At 50.8% G+C, this 20,020-nt stretch overlaps 7 protein-coding genes across 7 annotated transcripts; 5 read left to right on the top strand and 2 right to left on the bottom strand.

Moving 5' to 3' along the window:
* Window positions 1-2,562: 2,562 nt before the first annotated feature.
* EDD37DRAFT_668463 (uncharacterized protein) lies at window positions 2,563-4,344 on the top strand (the record flags this gene model as incomplete). Its single annotated transcript, XM_062819326.1, has 2 exons — window positions 2,563-3,688; window positions 3,746-4,344. 2 exons carry the CDS (start codon window positions 2,563-2,565, stop codon window positions 4,132-4,134), a joined length of 1,515 nt encoding a protein of 504 aa, XP_062667590.1. The 3' UTR covers window positions 4,135-4,344.
* Window positions 4,345-6,326: 1,982 nt separating this feature from the next.
* EDD37DRAFT_129457 (uncharacterized protein) lies at window positions 6,327-7,250 on the top strand. Its single transcript, XM_062809412.1, has 2 exons — window positions 6,327-6,438; window positions 6,591-7,250. The coding sequence occupies exon 2, from the start codon at window positions 6,603-6,605 to the stop codon at window positions 7,140-7,142; it is 540 nt and encodes a 179-aa protein (XP_062667589.1). The 5' UTR covers window positions 6,327-6,438; window positions 6,591-6,602; the 3' UTR covers window positions 7,143-7,250.
* A 2,287-nt stretch (window positions 7,251-9,537) lies between these two features.
* Window positions 9,538-10,574, top strand: EDD37DRAFT_653057 (GPR1/FUN34/yaaH family-domain-containing protein; the record flags this gene model as incomplete). Its single annotated transcript, XM_062818517.1, has 3 exons — window positions 9,538-9,965; window positions 10,020-10,188; window positions 10,248-10,574. 3 exons carry the CDS (start codon window positions 9,538-9,540, stop codon window positions 10,572-10,574), a joined length of 924 nt encoding a protein of 307 aa, XP_062667588.1.
* Window positions 10,575-11,913: 1,339 nt separating this feature from the next.
* On the bottom strand, window positions 11,914-13,773 carry EDD37DRAFT_129331 (MEMO1 family). Its single transcript, XM_062809409.1, has one exon. It carries the CDS (start codon window positions 13,497-13,499, stop codon window positions 12,360-12,362), a length of 1,140 nt encoding a protein of 379 aa, XP_062667587.1. The 5' UTR covers window positions 13,500-13,773; the 3' UTR covers window positions 11,914-12,359.
* On the top strand, window positions 13,774-14,682 carry EDD37DRAFT_129332 (uncharacterized protein). Its single transcript, XM_062809410.1, has one exon. The coding sequence runs from the start codon at window positions 14,048-14,050 to the stop codon at window positions 14,648-14,650; it is 603 nt and encodes a 200-aa protein (XP_062667586.1). The 5' UTR covers window positions 13,774-14,047; the 3' UTR covers window positions 14,651-14,682.
* Window positions 14,683-15,256: 574 nt separating this feature from the next.
* Window positions 15,257-17,518, bottom strand: EDD37DRAFT_129425 (uncharacterized protein). Its single transcript, XM_062809411.1, has one exon. The coding sequence runs from the start codon at window positions 17,125-17,127 to the stop codon at window positions 15,574-15,576; it is 1,554 nt and encodes a 517-aa protein (XP_062667585.1). The 5' UTR covers window positions 17,128-17,518; the 3' UTR covers window positions 15,257-15,573.
* A 1,339-nt stretch (window positions 17,519-18,857) lies between these two features.
* On the top strand, window positions 18,858-20,014 carry EDD37DRAFT_638831 (cytochrome-b5 reductase). The gene has a single exon (XM_062817124.1). The coding sequence runs from the start codon at window positions 18,986-18,988 to the stop codon at window positions 19,880-19,882; it is 897 nt and encodes a 298-aa protein (XP_062667584.1). The 5' UTR covers window positions 18,858-18,985; the 3' UTR covers window positions 19,883-20,014.
* The last annotated feature ends 6 nt before the right edge of the window (window positions 20,015-20,020 follow it).

The raw sequence follows: 20,020 nt of genomic DNA, 5'->3' as shown, positions 1-20,020 counted from the left end.
TATATATAATATATATAATATTTAAAATCCAAGATAAATTAGTCTTAAGACTATAAAGATATTAAATTAAAACGTCTTAACGCGAAGAAAGACGGTACTACTCGATACTTAAGTAAGATTTAGTTTTACGAGTATCCGCTCGATTCTTTTACTTTTTCCTTCTTTATTTAGATCTTTTTTAGATTTATATACTTAAATACGCTTAAACGAGAGGAAAAGGTTAACTATTAAGGGAGATCGAAAAATACGTAGTCGGGTAACGAAAAGAAGCCCACTTTACCTGTTTTGGAGCTCAGACCCTTCTGGCGAAGGACTTTTCTCCGAAAAGGACTAGTGCGTATGCACTGTCACGTGAGCCTCATGGGTCTGAGAACTGAGACAACAAAAATGGGGTCCACCAAGTTTCGCCAATAATAGGTCCTGTCCTGGGAAGGGATGTGCAAGGTAAAAACAGCAGAAATCATCCCGTCAAGGTGCGGGTGAATTGAAGCGTGACTTCAAGCGTGAGTCGTAGGGTAAGAAGAAGTGAGAAGAGGGTGAGTCGCGAGCAGGTCGTCTCAAAAGCAGCACGGTCTGGGTGAGTACCCACGTGAGGTCCGAGCAGATTTCACTACTTACAAGGTAATTTGTGCCGCTAATGTTGGTGTTGAAGGCACGGAGTGGTTCATCTGCCAGTGGTTCATGAATGAAGTCTCGGCGATAGCGACGTGACGAGAAGGGCGAATCAAGCACGCTCCTCTACGCAATGGAGCAAGCGTCTAGTTACGATGATATATATCTGTACAAGAGGACCAGCCGGAATTCTGCTCTTGCGTTTCTTCGGGACCTCAACCCATCGCAAAATGGCATTGCCATTTCCCTCAGTACATCGCCCATCGCCCATCGCCCACTTGGAACCATGGTGATACAGTTGGCGAAGAGAAGAAATGTCCGGCACGCAGGTGACGTTCCCTCCACATGGACATGCCCTCGAAAGAGCACATCCACAAAAAGAAAGGAAAGCCTTAAAGTGCCTCAAAGTGGTATTCGGTCTAGTACGCCAATATGACCTACCAGCCTATGACACGGCGTATCAGGGATACACCGGGAGGCGTTTGGCGGTTGATTAATGCGTTCATATCTGTTATGAATGTGTGAAGAACAGGAGGAAAAGTTGGAGTTGCGAGGCTGAGGTTTTGACATTCGGATTCCGAACTAGTCCGCCTTTGGCCTGTACATCTTGGCGGAATTTTCAACTTGTTCAATTTCTTGCTCAATCTTGATGTTCTCCTTCTCTTTGCAACTCATGGATTTTGACCACTTGCAACCATTGTTCGAAACCTGCTCGAAACGATCCATTATGATGGTCAGGCACGAGAATATGTCGCTATCGCAAGATATCATTGTCAGGCCATCTCTGCCGTTGACTGACACCACAGAAAAATCTGTGAAGACTCGCACAACACCACGCTCGGAAGCATCTTGACTCTTTTCCTCCATGATCAAGACGTGGATCCAGGGACCTTCCAAGGTTCCAATTATTGCAAGTGGAAGAACGATTTTCAGGCTTCTAGCAGGGCCTTGTCTACTCCACCCTGTTTCTTCTTTTCACTTGTGAAGACGCAGGACTATTTTTACGACAGACATTTCAAGAATGAAGAATGAACAATTGTACATGCTTCAAATCATGCAAACCCTTTACAAGATGAACGGTGAGTTAAGTCCCACGATCCCTTCTACTTCCAGAAAGGTGCAGATCTACCATTTGATCTGGAGTGTTGCGAGTTATTGTCAGCGCCTGCCTGGACATCTTCTGGAGGTGAACCTACAATGATATATCAAGGAGCCTTGAGTGACTGTCCCGCCAAATGCCTCCATTGAAGCAAGCGGACATCCTCGTTCCGAAAACGGCCTCTCTTCCCTGAAGCCGGCTTGAGGACCGCTCACGAAATGCCGGGGATTCGCCTCGGAGGCTTGGTGTCCCATCATCGCAGTCAAGACACGAGATGCCTCAACATGCGAATGACTTGGTCGCTGCAGCCTCGGCTTCCTCTTTTCATCAACATCGATGAAGTCGTCAGGAACCCTTCCTAATCAAGAATTGCATCCGCGATGGTGCACGCTAACAATACACTCTTTTTCTCGTTTCTTTACTGTGGTGACTTACTTGGATCTGTGTTACCGCAAGCCTGCAAGGGCTGCAAGGGCTCAATTGCTTGGTCGGAACTACTGCTCCAGCATTCCTTTTGCATATACGCTCATCGTCTCATGCTCTCGTCTAGTCGCTCGCCCTCGATCCACGTGCGCACGGCCCGAAGGTCAGCTTCCTGTTCAGCCTGTCCATGTTTCCTATTTTCTTCAGCATCTTCTTAGTCTTGTTTGGCGCCGCAACCTCTCACACCTGGCCACCTGGCCACCTCGCATCTCTCGGCTGGTCAGTGTCTCCAACTGTGCCGTGCAGCTGTGCATATTCCATCCATTTGTGACGCTTCCCTGCTAGGTCACGGTTCTCTCGCGCCTAAAGAGAGCCAAGTCGTCACATTCAGGTACAACTCTAAGAGAGACTAATACACGAGCCTCTCAATGGACACCAACAAATATGCAGCAACGGCCCGACCAAGTGAGCTGACCCATATCTTCACCAATCAGGACAGTCCAAACGACCCCGGCTGGAAACCGCCTTTCATCGTCCATGATGGTGGAGAAGACTGCGGTCACCACAGGCTGTTCGTCAATCAGCCTACTAGTGAGCGTCCCAGCAAAGGTGGCCATGCCGTTTCCATCGCCGACATTTTACAGGCTCGAAGACGGAAAGCCTTCCGGTATGATGCCTACAGCTCGACGGAGTCAGGTTTCTGGATGCACACTGCCCATATTGTCGACATGCAGGCAGTTCAGACTGTCACTCATACGATTCCGCGATATTTCTTTCGAGTTCTCTCAGAGATTTCGGCTGGTGTCAACACGAATGACTGGTTCCGAAGCGAGGCAGTAAGGCAAGGTCTGGGTGCAGCGATGGAAGACACCAGTGAGGCAGACATCAGAGAAAATCTGAGGGACCATATGCATGAGAAGAAGGATGGATTTGCCAGTCAGTGGATATCGTTCACGAAGTCTCTCCTCGTCGCGTTGAACCGGGCTGTCAGGTTGAAGCAGAAGGGGCACAAAAACATTCGCCTTGCTATCGTTGACACATTCAAACTTGACTCCGAATCGAAGATCTTCAGTGCAAGAGCGCTGCTCAAGGCCTATGATATCAATCTGTTCTTACGGAACTTGGAAGGCGCCGAAATACTCGTGTGGGGGGAACTGATCGCTCCAGCAGCCCTGATACCTTTGGAGGAGTATCTTCGAGGTGAGCGTGTTGAGAATGGACTTTTTGAAGAAGGTTTCCGGCAGCTGCAACCTCAGCACTTTAAGCCTCTAGGAGAAGACACCGATACTATCCGAAAACAACGGTCCGGAGCCCTGAATGCCAACTTGAGAGCCCCATGTCACATCAGGCCTACCAACTACTCAACTACCCGAGACTCGCAGCAGAAGAACAGAAGGGTCCCGATGGCCGCAAATATCATGCGCAAACAAGTTGACGTGGTCAAGAAACACTTTCCCTTGGAGTTTCAGTTTCCAGTCTTGATCGCTCTTTTGTCTTCGCTACTTTACAAGTTCGAACGCGATTCAGTGGTTGAGCAACTCGAGGTGATCAAAGGTGAGTTTACCTGCCATAAGTGTTGCAATTTTGACCAGCTGCTAACACTTTGACAAGACGACCCTATGATATTCAATTATGACTGCTGGATCCGACCTTTCAAATCCCCCGACTTACCTGAACTCGACTTCCATGACATTCTGCTGAAGGAAGCTGGCGAATCCCTGGGACTGAAAGTGTTCTCTCTGGACGTGTTGTTGAAAACAGGAAAGGCCCGGCGCTTTTCGGTGCCATCCACGCCACAGACGATACTTCCAAGTTTTAATCAGACGAATGTGGACGCTGCAATTTACTACGGGGACAAAGCAATAACGGCGATGAAGAAGAGGAAGGCCGAGGAAGATGCACAGGCTAGAAGCGCAGCAGACGCTCAGACAAAAAGGCTACGCAAGGCCGTCCGGCCAACAGAAATGAAGCTACAGGATATCTTGGACAGCATCAAATGAGATCGAAGCAGTGGAGAGACACAAATATCAGCTCGGCGATGAAACGGGCGCAATGCGCTGATGAAGACCATGTGAAATGAGGCTTCCGGGTATGAGAGAGTCAACTGCGTGTATATAGGAGACATATCGCGTTCAATCCAGCGTAGCATCATGAAGTCCATGACCATACGATGAACCTGCGAATCGGCACCAGGGAACGTAATTACCCGCAGTGAAGCTGCTTATTCTCCCTTCTGTCAGAGTATGCTGACTTGTGATGCCTGCGAGAAACCCTCAGCCGGTCCATGAGATGAACAAGGTTTGCGAATTTACTCTTTGCGAGGACAATCTACTCTTCAATGGACGATTCGATGTCTCCTGCTTCAACGGTATTTGTAATTCACGTGTCAGATATCAAAAAGCTAGTTCTTACCGTGTGAAACGGTTGCGACATAGTGAGTTCGACGAAGTCGATATGCTGAGCGTAAGGCTGCGGCCACCGGCCTTGCGAGTTAGTAGCTTCGGAGGCTCCGGGCGCAAATTCGGCGGGCGCCCATACCTGGACCTATAGCCGTCATTCTGCCCTACAGCAGGCTTTCTATCCCTAAAGCTGGTGCAGGGACGGATCTCCCTGTGGCCGTGGTTGGGGTAGTTGTCTTCACCCTGAGCTTCGTATAGCTGGTCGTGGTGGTCCTGGTCGGTATGGCGACGAGAGACCTGGTAGCGGTGGACGTGGCAAAGTGATCCCTGACATCAGACAGTCTATTGGTGCCTCAGGAACTGGCTGGTACGACTCCTGTGTAGTGGTGGACGGCCAGATTCTTCTCTTGGCCCTGCTGCTTCCCCCCCCGGCGTGTATAAAGAGCTCTGTTTCCCTGCGATGGTGTTTTGAGTCTTCTGCTTCTTCATTCCATTCTCCTTCTTCTCGTCATCTACTGTTAGTGTTCAGTCTGAGCCTGTCTTCCCGTTGTCCGATCCCATCCACGATCTCCATTTAGCTATGGACTCGAAAACGACTCCTTTCACCACGAAGATGAAGAGTAACCTCTAACCATTTCCTTGACCGTTGCTTCCCCCTGTCGACCTTCCTTTGTTATGTCGCCTCTTTACTGGGAGGGTTCTTGCTGATGAAGCCTTCGCAGCCCACGCTGGCAACGGGGCCGCATTTGATTATTCGATTCAACGCTTCCTCAATGCGCCCGCCTGCGAAGAACCTTTCTTCGCCGGTTGCGACTCTCGTAAGAAGCTTAAGGGGTTGTTGCCTCAAGTGGACGCCATCGTCACCAAGTTTGCTGGTCAGGACGTCGCTGTCCATGGCAAAGATGCAGGTATGCAAACACTCCTCTGACGACTTGATTCCGGACATAGCTACCTCTTCTCACCTACCCTTTTAGATTTTCGAGTCCATTATTGAGTACCGTAGTTGATTCTGTGATCCCGCAGCCAAGACTCGTCTTTGACTTGGTTTTTTGAGGTTCAGAGCTGCCCGCAAGTACCACTTTTTCACCACTTCACGGCGACGACAACTCTAGTGCAGAAAATATTGGCTGCAGTCGGTCAGAGGATTCCCACTGTTCATTTTAGATTCTTCATCGTTGTCGGGAGTACGTAGAAAAGTAGGCCCTTGGATGTCTCTGTTCGGCGATGGAAAAGGGAATGTTGTGTTGGTATTTAATTTGGATGCAAAGGGCGTTGGCTGGAATTGTTGAAGTTCCACGTGGAAGGTTCACCTCCCAAAAATATTAGCCCGACACGCGCACTGCGCCCATGGGTAAGGGCATGTTCATTTGGGGCTCTGAGGAGTGGACAAGGCCACCACAGCCACCACTTTCTACTGGCCAATGGCATGCCTTACGAGCGCATTTGCGGAACACTTGTCTTCATTTTCAAAAAGGCAACCTAACCGAAGCAATCTGATCTCGTGCCTCTTTGAGTCTACCATGCCAGTATAGACGCTAAATTTTTGTTCTCGCTGTGAGGTTCCGGAAAATCTGGCGCGTTCCAGGATTGTTCCCTGGCGCCTTGCACCAGGGTCGTAACCTCGACGTACCGCCGCTGTATTATGACACTGTCGAATGCTAGATTCATAAGAACCCTTCTTTCTTCCACCTTGTCCGATCTTGAAACCGAAACCTCCCTGGTTTCAAATGATCATTATCATACACATCTCAGGCTTCGATCCAACAACATCAGACCGTTTGCCAATCCGATGGCCCCTCAAGGTAGCATGATGAGCCGCAAGTGTCGGACCACAGACCTCAATACTCCAATAGTGCGGATGGGCACATTCTTGGTGCGCCATCATCACCCGTGTCCCGTGTTCCGGTAAGAGAGTACATATATACGCGTTTCGAAATCGCAACGACCACTTCCTGACCAGAAATATAAATGTCCTATTTCCTATTTCCTATGGCACCTTTTCTTACCTAGCCTGGCTCCTTCGTTCCTTCGCCAGCATCTCTGAGCATCGTTCACAGAATCTTCACTCAATGCGTGGCTGGCCACCGCAAACACATTCCCACATACGACCCATTCCCTCCAAGGCGGTCACCATGGCATCAAGACGCTTCTCTCCCGTGGCTTCTATCCTCCTTTTACTATCGATCCTGGCCACAATGACATCCGCTAGCGCAATTTATTCTCCAGTCAACCTCAACTTCCTCATCCCTCGCCAGCAACAAACCAATGCCACGTGTAGCGAATACTCGACAATCGCCAACCTCTCCATCGTCGGCGCGAACTCCACATATCGAGCCGCTTTCCTTGCAGCTTCACCCCAAGGCGGCGATCCGGCCCGTGCGCCACTCGATACCGCAGAGAAGGAGCTGCCCGATCTTCAATTCGACACAGCGCTCAATACCGAATGCGGCAACTTGACTGAGATCGCCATCAAGGGAGCCGCAACGAACTTCACCAATGGTGTGGTATTGCAATTCAAGATCAATTCTGCGGTGCCTTTAGGGGCTAGTGCTTCGGGAATAGCAATGATCGCTGGGATAGTTGTAGTTATGGTCATGGAGATACTGTAGCGAGATGGCTTGTGGATGGACTCCTTCAGGAGTGGTGGGTTTGAGTCAGATATGTCAGCCAGGCTTCATTGTAGTCAGTCAATCACTGTCCAAGAATGATCAATCCGGTACTGGTGGCTCGGACAAGGCTGGACGGCACGTTTACCTCAAAAACCCCTGCTCGCATTCAGGACCCCAAGCGTCTGCGGGATTGCAGCGAGATCGCAGCGAGATCTTTACCACTCCTCTGAGCTTCGATTATCTAGAAGACGCGTATAGTCTGTACCTGCAAGCCTACCTTTTGAGGGTTCCGCGTATGCATCGGAATCTAAGAGATTAGAGCTGCCGCCATCATAGCCGCCGACTCCAACGGACGAGTCTCGTGAGTACGCCTGCATGAACATTGCTGACCGCCACACCATTTCGCTTATCTTGCCTGAAATCAGTAACCATAGTACCGAAGCTGGATTTTTAGTTCCAGGTGGTCGAAAGTGGCCTGCCTTGTCAATGACGGGCAGAGCGGGCAGAGGAAAGTGCCTCTGATGGCATGAGAACGTGAACGTTTGCGGAGTGCCCCGGATCAGCAGGGAAAATTCGGACGTCCCATGTCGTTGGGTCACTTCGGTCATAAACTGACGAAAGAACATGTGAGGGCCGCCAGCGTGCCAGCTCCTTACGTCGAGATGGGGGAAGAGCAAGACGCGCTCCGTCAAACAGATTCGTCGAAGAAGGCTAACCTTCAAGCATAAGAAATTCTAGAAGAAGCTTCCACGCATCTCAACGCCATATAATTCAACGAATGGTCTAGAAGTTGCGAACACGCGGAAGTGGACGGATGGATACACACACGAAAGGAAGCTGTCAGCTTTGCTGGGCAAAGACTTTTTGGATCTTTCCTGAGTGGAGAGTATGGAGATGCTCAGATGGCACTAGGCTGCAGAACCGCATGACCCATGACAATATGAGCATAATGTTAGTAACCGGGAAGATCGTTGTGGGTTCATCGCAGATTCCACAAGCGTCTCAGCCTGCGCAAGGAAGCTTTGGATTGTTGGAGAACGGCAGCACCGGAATAGATGGAAATCGCCTAGGAAGTGGCCAAGATTCCAACGAAGAGGATAGTCCGGAGATCAGGAGGAAGAGAAGCGAGAGTGGGATGCCGTCATACATTCTGTAGATGAGCCGGAGAACTAACTTACCAGGGCAAAAACTGTTGTCCATGGATATACCTAGACGTCCTCCCATGTTTTCAAACACCACTCGAGCAGTACGAAGCAGAAAAAGTGTGTTCCTGAATTTCCGCATTCCCAGAGAATTGGAATTGCATTCAGGGAAAAGTTAATTGTAGGAACCTGAGACGTGGCGATGAATGATGCAGGAGTGAGAAAATGAATTGGGCATGTGGAGTTCCTGGAGACCCCGGTAGTTGTTCAAAAGATCATGATTTGACCAGGCGACACGAAGAAGGAAAGGTGCACCAACAAATCAAGATCAAGCACAGACGCGCCTTGCCATCTTTGTCCTGTTCGACCGCTTGATGGATTATTATTATATTGCACAGATTGCGTCTCGTTCGCTACCGGCTAAATTCCCCATCATTGCTACAGAAATACAAGTCAAGAGTGTCAGCATCCGCGTGTTGGGACATTCAAGGTACGAGCACACAGTCTTTCGGTGTCTGCTCGTCGGCAATCTTCTCTTTGTGATGCTGGACTCGTATACTCTTTTCTCCATCTCTTCCGCTCAGATGATGACCATCTAAATGGGTAGTGCCACCGATCAAACCACTTTTTTTATAGTGTGGCGTGAGGTCTTTTTTCCCTTCTCCTGCTCCGCTGATCCGTTCGACCGTGTGGGATCTTCCCCTAGTCATCGAGTCACAGACTCTCACTCGATCTAAAACTCCACCCACCCACTGCACAGCAATATCAGGCTAAAGGGGACAGACCACATACATCGACATGGCGCCCATGCAACGATCCAGTCTGAATCGGTCATGACATCCTCAAAACAGACTCAATCCATGCTTGCCGTCATTGCGCGCGCCATAGTGTAATGCTGCTTTCCCCTCTCACTCCATCTTCGATCGTCGCATTCCCAGGATAGTCCTTGTCATCTGCCCGCGTGACGGCTGGTCCATTCGTCCTTTCCAGGGTCTTTTTCATCCCCAGCTGATCCCGGCATTTGTAAAGCTCCTTCCCCAGAAAATCTTAGCTTCTTGTCATCCTAGTGCCCTAAACAAGGTAGGGTACATAAACATTGCCCACCGCCCCCCAATCCCCAGGCGCCTGTGTCTTTCCATTCCAGATTTTTCACGACGCGAGGAACCGTTTCCAGTCTGCACCCGTCCGCCAGCACTGTCGAACCTGCGCTCTCTTGCAATTCATCTCAACTCTACGTCTATCTGTAGTTCATCATGTCTACCAACCAAGAGCACACCGACCTCCACAACACCGCCAACCTTGCAGCGGGTGGCAACGCTGCACCCAATGGCAACACCAACCACCAAAAGCTCGAGGAAGCTACTCGTGGTATGAGCCATGAAGAAAAGGCCACTGCTCAACAAGCCGCCCGCTTTGGTTATGGTCCCCTTGCTCATGTACGCACCAGTGGAGGCGACATGCTTCCTGCCTTCGGTGGTGAATTCCAACCCGGTCTCTACAAGCCCGTCGAGGGCCGCAAATTCGCCAATCCGGCACCCCTTGGTCTTTCTGCCTTCGCCTTGACCACATTTCTCCTCAGTTTGATCAACCTCAACACGCGAAATCTCGCCGGTAACAACAGTATCATCATCTCTCTGGCTTTCGGTTATGGTGGTCTTGTCCAACTCCTGGCTGGCATGTGGTACGTGCAAGACTGTATGACCGAGTTCCGCAGCGTTCTAACCGATATCTGCAGGGAAATGGCTGTTGGCAACACCTTCGGTGCTACGGCTCTATCCTCATACGGTGGTTTCTGGATTTCTTTCGCCATTATCCTGACACCGGGTGGTTTCGATATCGTTGCGACAACGGAAGCGGCTGGTGGGGGTACTTCTCTACTCAATCTCCTAGGGCTTTACCTGATTGTATGTCCCTGAATCGCAGAGAGACCTTATTGTTTCTGTGACTGACCTGGTGACTTTAGGGCTGGTTTATCTTCACCTTCCTCCTCTTGATCTGCACGTTGAAGTCCACCGTGGCTTTCTTCTTCCTGTTCTTCACCCTCGATATGACCTTCCTTCTCCTGGGTATCGCCTACCTTTGTCCCTCAGCTGGTGCTCCCAATGTTGCTTGCACACGTGCTGGCGGTGCCTTCGGTACTCTTGCTGCTTTCGCTGCCTGGTACAACGCTTTGGCTGGTATCGCTGATACTTCCAACAGCTTCTTCATCATTCCTGTGGCACACTTCCCCTGGTCTGTGAAAGGCCGGGCTAACCGTGCCGCCGCCAGAGAGGACGAACACAATGCCTAATCGTGTTCTGTTCACCAGACAGTATCAGATTTTCAACAGGAGGAAGAGCGAATGCAGGGCATGCGCGGTTTCAGTTGATCAACAGGGCTTCTTCTGATGGATGAAGAGTTTTATTACCCAGAAAATGTCTGGATCGGACATGGGGTGCTACGATCTCTTTTGGATACCCCAAGATTGCGTGCGTGGCGTGGCGTGGTTGTGGTTCACGAGTTATTCGCTATTCAAATGCGAAATAAGACCTAATGCGATGTGTTGACGTTCTTTCAATGCCATTGTTTTTTTATTGAACCACAAGATTGCTCGAGCTTCAACCTCCTGGAGAGACTTTCGCGGAGATCGAATGTACCTACACGTCAACAGCATGAAGCAGGACGTCATGGATTAGTTCTCCGTGGTGGTAAAGTGTAAGTTCGATGTTGTCGTCACACTTTATCCGGCGTCCGCTTGTGGAGGACATTTAGCGTCCGATTTACATGTAAGCTTTTCGACCCCAAAGGACATGACCAGAACCGTGCTCAAGGCTTAGGGCCAAACTAAGGAGGCTCGTAGTGTAAATTGCGGAAGCCGCAAAGAGTGATTGGATTTTTGGGGGCTGACTTTGCGATTTCGGGGTTTCTTCCCCAGCTTGGACTCTTTGAATGGGGGGAAACAACACAACGATATGCAGCTACCTACCAAACATCGTACCCTCGACTCGATCTTAGAGATTGCCTACATTGCCTAGCCGCTACTGAAAACAGTGAAACAGAAGACAATGAGGTCGGTGGCAAGGTACGAATACGATAGAGGACATGGCATCCCACGCGACATTCGGTCTGGATGGCTGGCCGGTGTCCGCGATATCACGTTACTGCACACCGTGAGCAGCATAGGGTATGCAAGGATGTTGCATTACCAGAGGCACACGGTAGTTTAGGAGATTGGGAGAAGGACGGCGCAAGACCAAGCCTCAATCTGCGTCTAAATGTCTGTTACATGACCGCATTTTGACATCGATCAGCAGAACTGGGCCCAAGGATCCTATTTTCCACTTCGATACTCGTACTCGTACCTCGAATGTCAGATCTAACAAAAAGCAAGTCGACCGCGAACCGCTGGGCTAGCTGGACAGTGGACAAGTCAACGCGGGGTTGTGCCGTTCGAGGTGTAGTTTGATTGGTAGAGAAACCTCCGAGGACTAGTCGGTCTATTTACAAGGGTCGATGAATGACGTCGATTATAGTAAAAAGGTCACAAGGCTTTGCTATTCACTAGTGTCTTGAGAGACAATGCGAGCGTACGAGTCTTGGAACACTACGTCGTGGAAGTTCTGCTTCTGCCAATCTATTCTTCATCTATTATCAGGTGTGCGAACGCCGCTGCCGTACCGGCGCAGGTAAATCCGCGGTCATTCTACTTGAACCGAAGCATCATAAGAAGATTAATACCGAGTACATACAGTGTATGCTGATTTCCTGTTTCGAGCTGACTTGTACCCGCGCCATTCAACGATGTCCTCCATATCAACATTGAGGGAAGGTGCACTGCACTCTCAGAGATCCGTCGTGGTAGCAGTTTCTTGCTGACTATCAGCTCCGCCTCCCACGGACATGTTCCGCTGAATTCCTACAATGGTGACATTCACCCCGGCCACTCATCTTCCAAGTCTGGCTGCCTGCTGCTGACGCCAGCGGGCACTGCGTGATCACCATATCCACCTGTAAGCGGCATTTGAATCAACAGCTTGACACAGCAGCCAAATCCATGTCCATGGCACTGAACCGGAATTCCATCATATCGCCAATCTCACAGCACCGCGAATGCGCTAACATAGCTCACGCTGCTGTCCCGGACCGTCTCTACGTCGCTGCTTCGTTCATACCTCATGAACCTGAATCGCCTTTGCGTACCCTTGCTGTCTACCTCTCCACGCTCTTTCTCTTGGCGCTCAACCTCCTCCACACCCGCCATGAAGACACCAATGGGATGTCTTCCGCAGACAGTATTGCCCGTGTCCTTCAACACACGTACGAACTCAGCATGTTCCCCTGTGGCAATTGCGCACATGCACGCCCGGTCAGCGTGGGCGATGCTTTCATATATTTGCGGCCCACCTCTGGGGATCTTGGTGCCTGACCTGAGGTCCTGACCATTACCCAGTGTTGGCGTCTTGTGAACGTCTTCATTGACCGACTCTTTTGCCGTGGTGAACTGTCCCCGGACTCCATTCGGCAGCATCAGTGGTGACAAGGCTGGACTGGGCGCATCGGGTAGGTAGTATGTGTAGCCAAACCTGCTTCCCCAATGGCAGAAATCAGATGATATGACGAACGCATTGCCCTCATCTGCAACGTATGGAGCCAGCATCTTTCCCAGTGCGGACTCGGTCGCGGGATTTGTTGCACCGACCATGATCGGGACTAAAGGAGGGTAAGAGGTCTCGGACTCGCCCGGGTAGAGTTTCTGCAGGAGACGGTGAATGTAGGGTAGTTGCATTTCTCCGCTGTGTTCGGCTTCGTCGACTGGCCGGGACATCGTTGTGAACTTGACCGTACGGCCCTGGACGGTGGTAGAGAGTGTAGAAAGTTGTTTGATTGTGTCGAGATCGAGAGGAAGAGGTGTTGGAGACAGAGGTGTCTCATATGCGTGGACGACAGGCAAGGCAGCTGTGCTTAGATGATGGTGGTGGGACGGATGTAGGATGAAGATGCGCTTCGCTTTCGACAGATCGAGACATTTGTAGGCCCATGCTGCACAAGGACCTGAATATGCATAGCCCGCATGAGGTGATATGACTGCTCGAGCCCCCGGGAGTGGTAGTGCGTCGACTCCAGGAAGGACATCTCCCTCAGGAACCTTGGACATCCAATGATCTAGTTGTGCTGCCAACTGTTGTCCATTGTCGGAGTACCACGAGCCTGCATGGGACGCTTCTCGAACAGACATCGTGGTTGGGAATGTAATGACAATAGAATGAGAGGGCTGCAATGTTTCAAACTCCAGCCAGCAGAGCCTCAACGATTATCTCGAGGATCGTCGGCAGACTGGTGGTGATCAATCCGATCAGAGGGGCATATGTCATTGCGTGCAAGGGAGACGTGGTGGGGGCGGAACGCTAGGTAAGTACCACCTAAAGTGCGAGTAGTCTGGCGTGGGCATTGTCTTTTTGTTGCCTCATTTCGAGCATCTGCTTTACTCAATCACATGCACGCACGCTGCAAGCGCTTGCACACGTCCATACCGCATCTCTTTTTGCAGCAGCTTCATTTTATTTGCTGTATGATCACCTAGCATCACCATCTCCACGGATCCCGACCGAGACAACAACCTTGACCAAGTCGGGCGGGCCTTCATCCCCATCGCGTTCCGACGCGTAAAGTACTTTCGACACACGCGTCATCATTCGTCTTCTTCCACCACGAGCCCAGCATTTCTCTACACTGTACAGCAAGTATTTGCAGACTAGATCACGGCAAATATATCGCATCAGCGACATGGGCCACAAAAGGAAAGCATCCACCCTCGGCGAGCCCATATACACCTACCACGGGCACCTGCACACAAGTCCCACCGCACCATCATTGACCTCCTCGCCCTCAACATCGACAAGCACACTATCCCCGACAAACGGCACTGCATATCCCTCCTGGAGTATTAGCGTAGTCCCCTACCTTACGTCTCGAACACGCAAGAGATACCGCGACGACAGGCCCGAGGAAGAAATCATCCACGAAAACACCCTGAGGAAACTCTACGATGCTCAACGACTACACCTCGACGAAGCATTGCCCATGTGTGAAGTATTCAATCTCGAAGAGCAGGAGCAGTATGAGCCGACACAAGAAGACGCAGAGATGTCGAACGAACCTATGCCTGAATTACCACGGTCCGTCCAAGGCAGCCAAAGGACGATTGAAGCGTTCTTCGGCGGGAGAAGCAATACTAGTCAAGTCAGTCATACGAGACTGGATGTGGCGCACTCTCACACTACTGCCGCCCGAAATCCACAGAAGCAGCATTACAACTGTTCGGACGCGATGCTTGACATCCCTGGGCAGGAGCAGGCTGATCATTGGTCGAGGCTGGGATGGACGTGAACGAAATGAGGATTGGATATGCACGACATAAGGAGTCTTATTGCTTCGATTCACTCCGGAAGTGCTAAACGTGGACCAAGGGACGTCGGAAGGTAGACGACAATAGATGTCTGTGTACCTTGTATGATTCATGGTTGAAGTAAACGGTGGGCGGCTGGTCACAGTCGTAGAAGACGCTCTCACCAACTCGACGCTTGAATGATAAGTCTGGGCCATGACTGACGCGGAATGTCCGGCTTGTTAGCATCCTAAGCCATGCGCTCAGCAACTTGATGTTTGGAACTTTCATGTCTGTCAACCCTTGTGAAATCGAACTGGTATCCTATGTACGGCATGGCTCTGCGCGTCCGAAAAGGTAGTCGACATTGACGAGCTTCCACATGAGGAGAGCACCTTAAAACTGGCTCGTGAGTCAATGATCAAGGCTTAACGCTTGTCCAGTTTTGCAATAGCACTTGCAAGCTGAGTATCTGTGTACATCCACACATTAATAGAGAGGTATTGACAAAGTAAAACATGAGCTGGGGATCGGCTCACACATGAACAACAAGCCCGTATGCCGCCAGAAAGAAAGGTCCATGAATCACACTCGCGATAACTTTGACTCCCAACAAGCTAACGCCTCGAAAATCAACCCTCTGCCCAACCAAGCATGATGCAATCAGCGCCAAAACAAGAGCGCCGTAGAGTCCCAAATCACCAACGCCTGACCATGCCAATGCACTCGCCTGTCATTCGTGTCGTCGTGTTCCAGTGTGTTGCAGTCATGCTCCTGTTCACGTTGCCCGAATACCCCTTGGGCATCTGCTGGGGTTTAAGGCCAAATCGATGACCATTGCGCCGATTCATGCAATCCATCTCGCCCCAAAAAAAGCCCCCTGACATCTGCTGATACCCCTCGAGGTCTAGTGTAGAGTGACCTATCATGGGGAAGTAGACATGGAGGAGGTCCTTCCACCGGCCTGTCCCGATGAAGTCATATTGCGAACCGCCGCCTCCTCTGTGGCGTGCACGCGCTCCATGTAAGCTTCCTCATACATTGTGCGCAAGCGCTGTGAGTGAGCTCTGGCGGTGTGTTCCATATCTTTCTGCGACTTTTTGAAGGCTTCCACGGCCATTTCCTTCGCCAATCTCGTCTCCTGGCATCTTCGGCTCAGCGGCTCCAGGTCAACCGACTCACCGCGGGCGACTGCTACTTGAGCTTCGGAGAATAGTCGATTCGCAATCACATCATCGTCCATTACTCGGTTGCGATCCTCGTATGTTGCTCTAACCTTGCGTTTCAATGCGTCGGATTCCAACAGCTGTTCCTGCTTGACTCGGTTGAGGCTCTGCCGGGCTTCTTCAGATATCTCAGCCGCATGCCCCAGAGGCGGTGGACGTGATCCATAACCTCCAAGGAACATGGAGTCTCTTGCACGTCGATAGGCCGCGCGATCTGGTCTTGCACTGACATTGAGCTCGATCTTCGAATCGGCTTTGAGAGATTCCGGAGCATTGAGATCAACACCATCATCCCAATTCTGGTCACTGACTGGGGCCACCACGCCATTCAGAGCACGCCTAGCATCGATACCACGTCGACATTTCATGCATGCCCGACTCTTTGTGTATGTTTGCGAATTGACCCAGGCAGACAAGCAAGTGGCGTGCATAGCAGTCCCACAGCAGCTGATGACCGCCATAAAGTTATCGGGTTCGAATTCGAGTTGACATGCCGGGCATTCCTTCTTATGCTCCCCTAGCTCTTGAATGCTTTCAGTGGTTGCTCGACTCAGGACCAATCTGGTGACCGCCTTGGGTGGTGCTCCTGCTATGGTCGGAGCTGACCGTCTAGAGAAGGATATCCCGTTGGTGGATGCATTTGGTGTGTGCGGCACTCTGTTCGGGTCGGGCGGGATAGGATTGCCTGGTATGGTAGGATCAAAGAAGAAACCAGAGCCTTCTGGCATACGTGATACAAAGTCTCGGATTTGCTGCTCCGAGTAACCAGGAAAGTGCCGCCAAAGGTCATTACGAAAACGATGAGGATTTGCCATTAGATTTGGTGCTGTTCCTCTGTCGTAGTCACGAGCTGGATTGCTGGTGTTGGAAGCGTCTTGTGCTGATTGAGCAGGCGTAGGAATGTTTGGCACGTAGGCTCGTGGCATCGTTGTCATACCACGCATTTCCGGAGGGTAAACGCCTCCCAATACTTGATATCCAAAGGGTTGCTGGTCTTCCCAAAGAGACTGTACGTCGGCAGGCATCTGTGAAAAGCCATCCCCAGGAGCTACGGTGTATCCAGGTTGAAATGCGTACCGAGCAGGTAGAGGGATGGTGGCAGGACGAGGGGCCTCTGGCATAGTGGGATGCTGAGGACTCATTTCTGAGGTGATTCTTCGACGTTTGTATTTGTGTTCATCAGTGGTCTCTTTATCGGAGCGTTCCTGAGAACTGGACGGACTGTAATCGTCGTAGAGTGGTGGAGATGCCATTGTATGATATGATTAGTCCATGCAATGGGTTGGAACGGAGACGTCTTGATGAAACCAGAGCCTTGTTGTGTTTCAATAGCGATCGATCTGGTTTTTCAAAGAACAAAGATCGGTTGAACCTTAGTTGTCTCACGTTGGGTTGTGGTGAACTGTTTGCCGTCACTATAGTTTGCCAATGATGACGGCAGGCAGTTTGAGATTTGAGAGATTGAAGTCGGTATGCTGCGGGGCAATTGAAGTTGACTGGTTGTGTTAGTCCACCAGACAATTCCCCTCCCTCTCTCTACTTTTTAGAAGAGTTTGCTGAGCAAAGTTGAGGAAGAAACATGAAGTTGGTAAGTTGGATGTGGTGAAAGTAAGGTTGGGGCTGGACTTGTGGATGGTCATGCGAGGTTGACACACCGAATGCCTGGCGATTGACCGGGGTGGTAAGCAGCTGATTAGTTGATGCTCTTGTTACTCCAAATCAAGGCGGCTCGGTTGCGTTGTTATTGGTGGCACACCCTCTTGGAATCTTGGATCGAGTATCGGATCTTGAGCCGCGCAATGAAAGAAAGTGGTTGGCAGTGTACAAGGTAGTGAAGGAGGAGACTCTCGGTTGTTGAGGTACTGTACGATTGTCAGTCAGTGAGTATAGAGGGGTTGTGAAAGGCGGTTTCTTGGTACTTGGTATTTTGTTACCCTTGACTCGACTTGACATCGACTCCCTGTCAGACAATCCTGCAAAAGCAACGTTGGTCGCCTCCTTTGGACTTGACCATGCAACCTCGCCTCATGTGACACAATAAGCAGGTCAAAGACGAAGCAGTTCCAGGTGGAGGGTGAAGGTAGAAGTTTAGATGTCAAGTAGATCCAGGGAAAAAATTGTACATGCAGTGCAGTGCTCGACAACGCCGACGAAGGGTGGTGAGATAAGTCGCTTAGTCGTCGCTCCGGAACCTACAAGAAGAGGGCGAGACGACTTTCGGTTGTCGACATCGTCACTGCACACTCACACAGGAAACGACTTCGAGTGGCAATCAAGACCGATGACATGGCACAAAGGAGACAGACATTTGTTCGCTCTTTTGTGCGGCCAGGCACAACCAGGCACAACCAGGTTAGCAATTGCCTGTTCCAAGCCAAAGATCTGCCTTGCAAAGTGCGCGGAACTCCAGCAATGCACTACTCAGTCGCCTGGGTCTACTACTTCTTACTCGGCGGAGTAAGAAAAGCGTTGCAGACTCAGAAGAGTCTTTGTTCTGTGACAGCTGCCATGAGTACTCAAAACCTTCGAGCATCTATGGGTGAATCTATGACGAGTCCGATATCAAATGTATAGGAGTCATGAACACGATCCAGTTGCGATCACTCGGGGGGGGATACAGACTCGCAGATCTGTGGTGTCCTCAGCAGAACATTTGAGCGGCTCCAGTCTTGTCTCTGAGCATAGTTTGGTTTGGCAGGGAATCTGGTGTCGCGGAAGAACCCTCCCACATGCCCCCCCGGCCATCTTCTGGATTCCCTCCAGACCCGGATGGCCTCTGCCTGAATGGACAGGTTGCGGGGCTTGAAAATCTTTGAGCCCATTGATCAAATTCGTGAAAAGAATCAAAAAACATGTCTAAGATAGACACGGGTCTCGCCTACAAGTATGCATGAACAGCATTGTCGACCCGAGGTTTACCCGATGGCTCGCCGCCGATGTCAACTGTTCTTTGCTACGGGGGAACTTCATTCTCTCTCTCTGTGTTTGACAGGTGCATGTCTCTGCACGCTTTCTCGTCATGAGACAGTAACTCTGGACACTCGGACTCCTGGCTTGAATGATGAACAGGTTTTCTTCAGACTTCTCGTCCGTTCTCAGGTGTTCTCTCGGATGGGTTGGTTCGCCATTGCATTTTGCACTCTCCTAGCTGGTTTTGTCCTGTACCGATTTCTTGTTCGAGAAAATGCGATAGAATTGAAGGGAATTGCCGTGCTACAAGAGACTTCAAGTCCCAGTGAATCACAAGAAGAAAGAAGCACAGCGACTCAAACTGCGCCCAAGATGACTCAAGAAACATCTTCAAACGGGATTCCCACACTGTTCGAGACACCTCCTCTTCCCACGAAAGTAGTAGAGCCAGAATCCGTCAACAAAGCCAGGCCATCACAGCCAACGGTATCTGTTCCTGAACAGCCTACCTCGACCAAACCACCGAGTCCGCCACGTCTCAAACCTCCTACCATCGGTCGCATGCCCGCCCCGCCACGGCCTGGTAATGGCGCGCTTCGCCCGCCACCCTCCGCAGCTGCGTCTTTGCGAGTTCCTTCCACGAAAGTCTTGTCAAATGCCTCCATGGCCCCAAGTTCGTCCATCATGCCACCCGGAAAGCAGGTCTCACGAAAGGTCATCCTCGAACCAGGCCATTCGCCCCTGGACTGGGCGGCCCTTACTTCCAGCCCGAACAGTCAACTACGTGGTAAAGATGTCCCCGACAATTTGATACGAGTCACTCCAGCACAGCTCAAGCAGCAAAATGGTCGCAAAGGAAGAGATGCCTGGACAGTGTATCAGGGAAAAGTGTACAACATCACACCATATGTCCCGTTTCATCCTGGCGGGAAAGGCGAGATCCTGCGAGGCGCGGGGAAGGACTCGGTGCAACTGTTCATGGAAGTTCATCCCTGGGTCAACTGGGACGGCATGCTCAGCGAGTGTCTTGTTGGGATTCTAGTCAATGACGAAGACGAGGCTGACTCCAAGAGTGGCGGCCTCGATGAGATGGATTGAATTGACATGCATTTACCGGCGCAGAACGGACGGGAAGGCTTGAGATGGAGACATGACATAGATCTTGTGATACCCCTTTAGAACGACTCATGATTGACGGACATGATTGATGGGTATATGTACATGGCAGAATGCATG

This window comes from Exophiala viscosa (assembly GCF_022695815.1).
Source record: "Exophiala viscosa unplaced genomic scaffold EDD37scaffold_10, whole genome shotgun sequence".
In the NCBI taxonomy this organism is placed as follows: Eukaryota; Fungi; Ascomycota; class Eurotiomycetes; order Chaetothyriales; family Herpotrichiellaceae; genus Exophiala; species Exophiala viscosa.
Note: the sequence above shows the minus strand (reverse complement) of the source record. Positions and strands in the feature narration are given on the sequence as shown.

What these genes read in the sequence shown, in the direction of transcription:
- EDD37DRAFT_129425 (XM_062809411.1), bottom strand. Translation starts at nt 17,127, where the DNA reads ATGGCATCTCCACCACTCTACGACGATTACAGTCCGTCCAGTTCTCAG.
- EDD37DRAFT_129331 (XM_062809409.1), bottom strand. Translation starts at nt 13,499, where the DNA reads ATGTCTGTTCGAGAAGCGTCCCATGCAGGCTCGTGGTACTCCGACAAT.
- EDD37DRAFT_129457 (XM_062809412.1), top strand. Translation starts at nt 6,603, where the DNA reads ATGCGTGGCTGGCCACCGCAAACACATTCCCACATACGACCCATTCCC.
- EDD37DRAFT_129332 (XM_062809410.1), top strand. Translation starts at nt 14,048, where the DNA reads ATGGGCCACAAAAGGAAAGCATCCACCCTCGGCGAGCCCATATACACC.
- EDD37DRAFT_638831 (XM_062817124.1), top strand. Translation starts at nt 18,986, where the DNA reads ATGGGTTGGTTCGCCATTGCATTTTGCACTCTCCTAGCTGGTTTTGTC.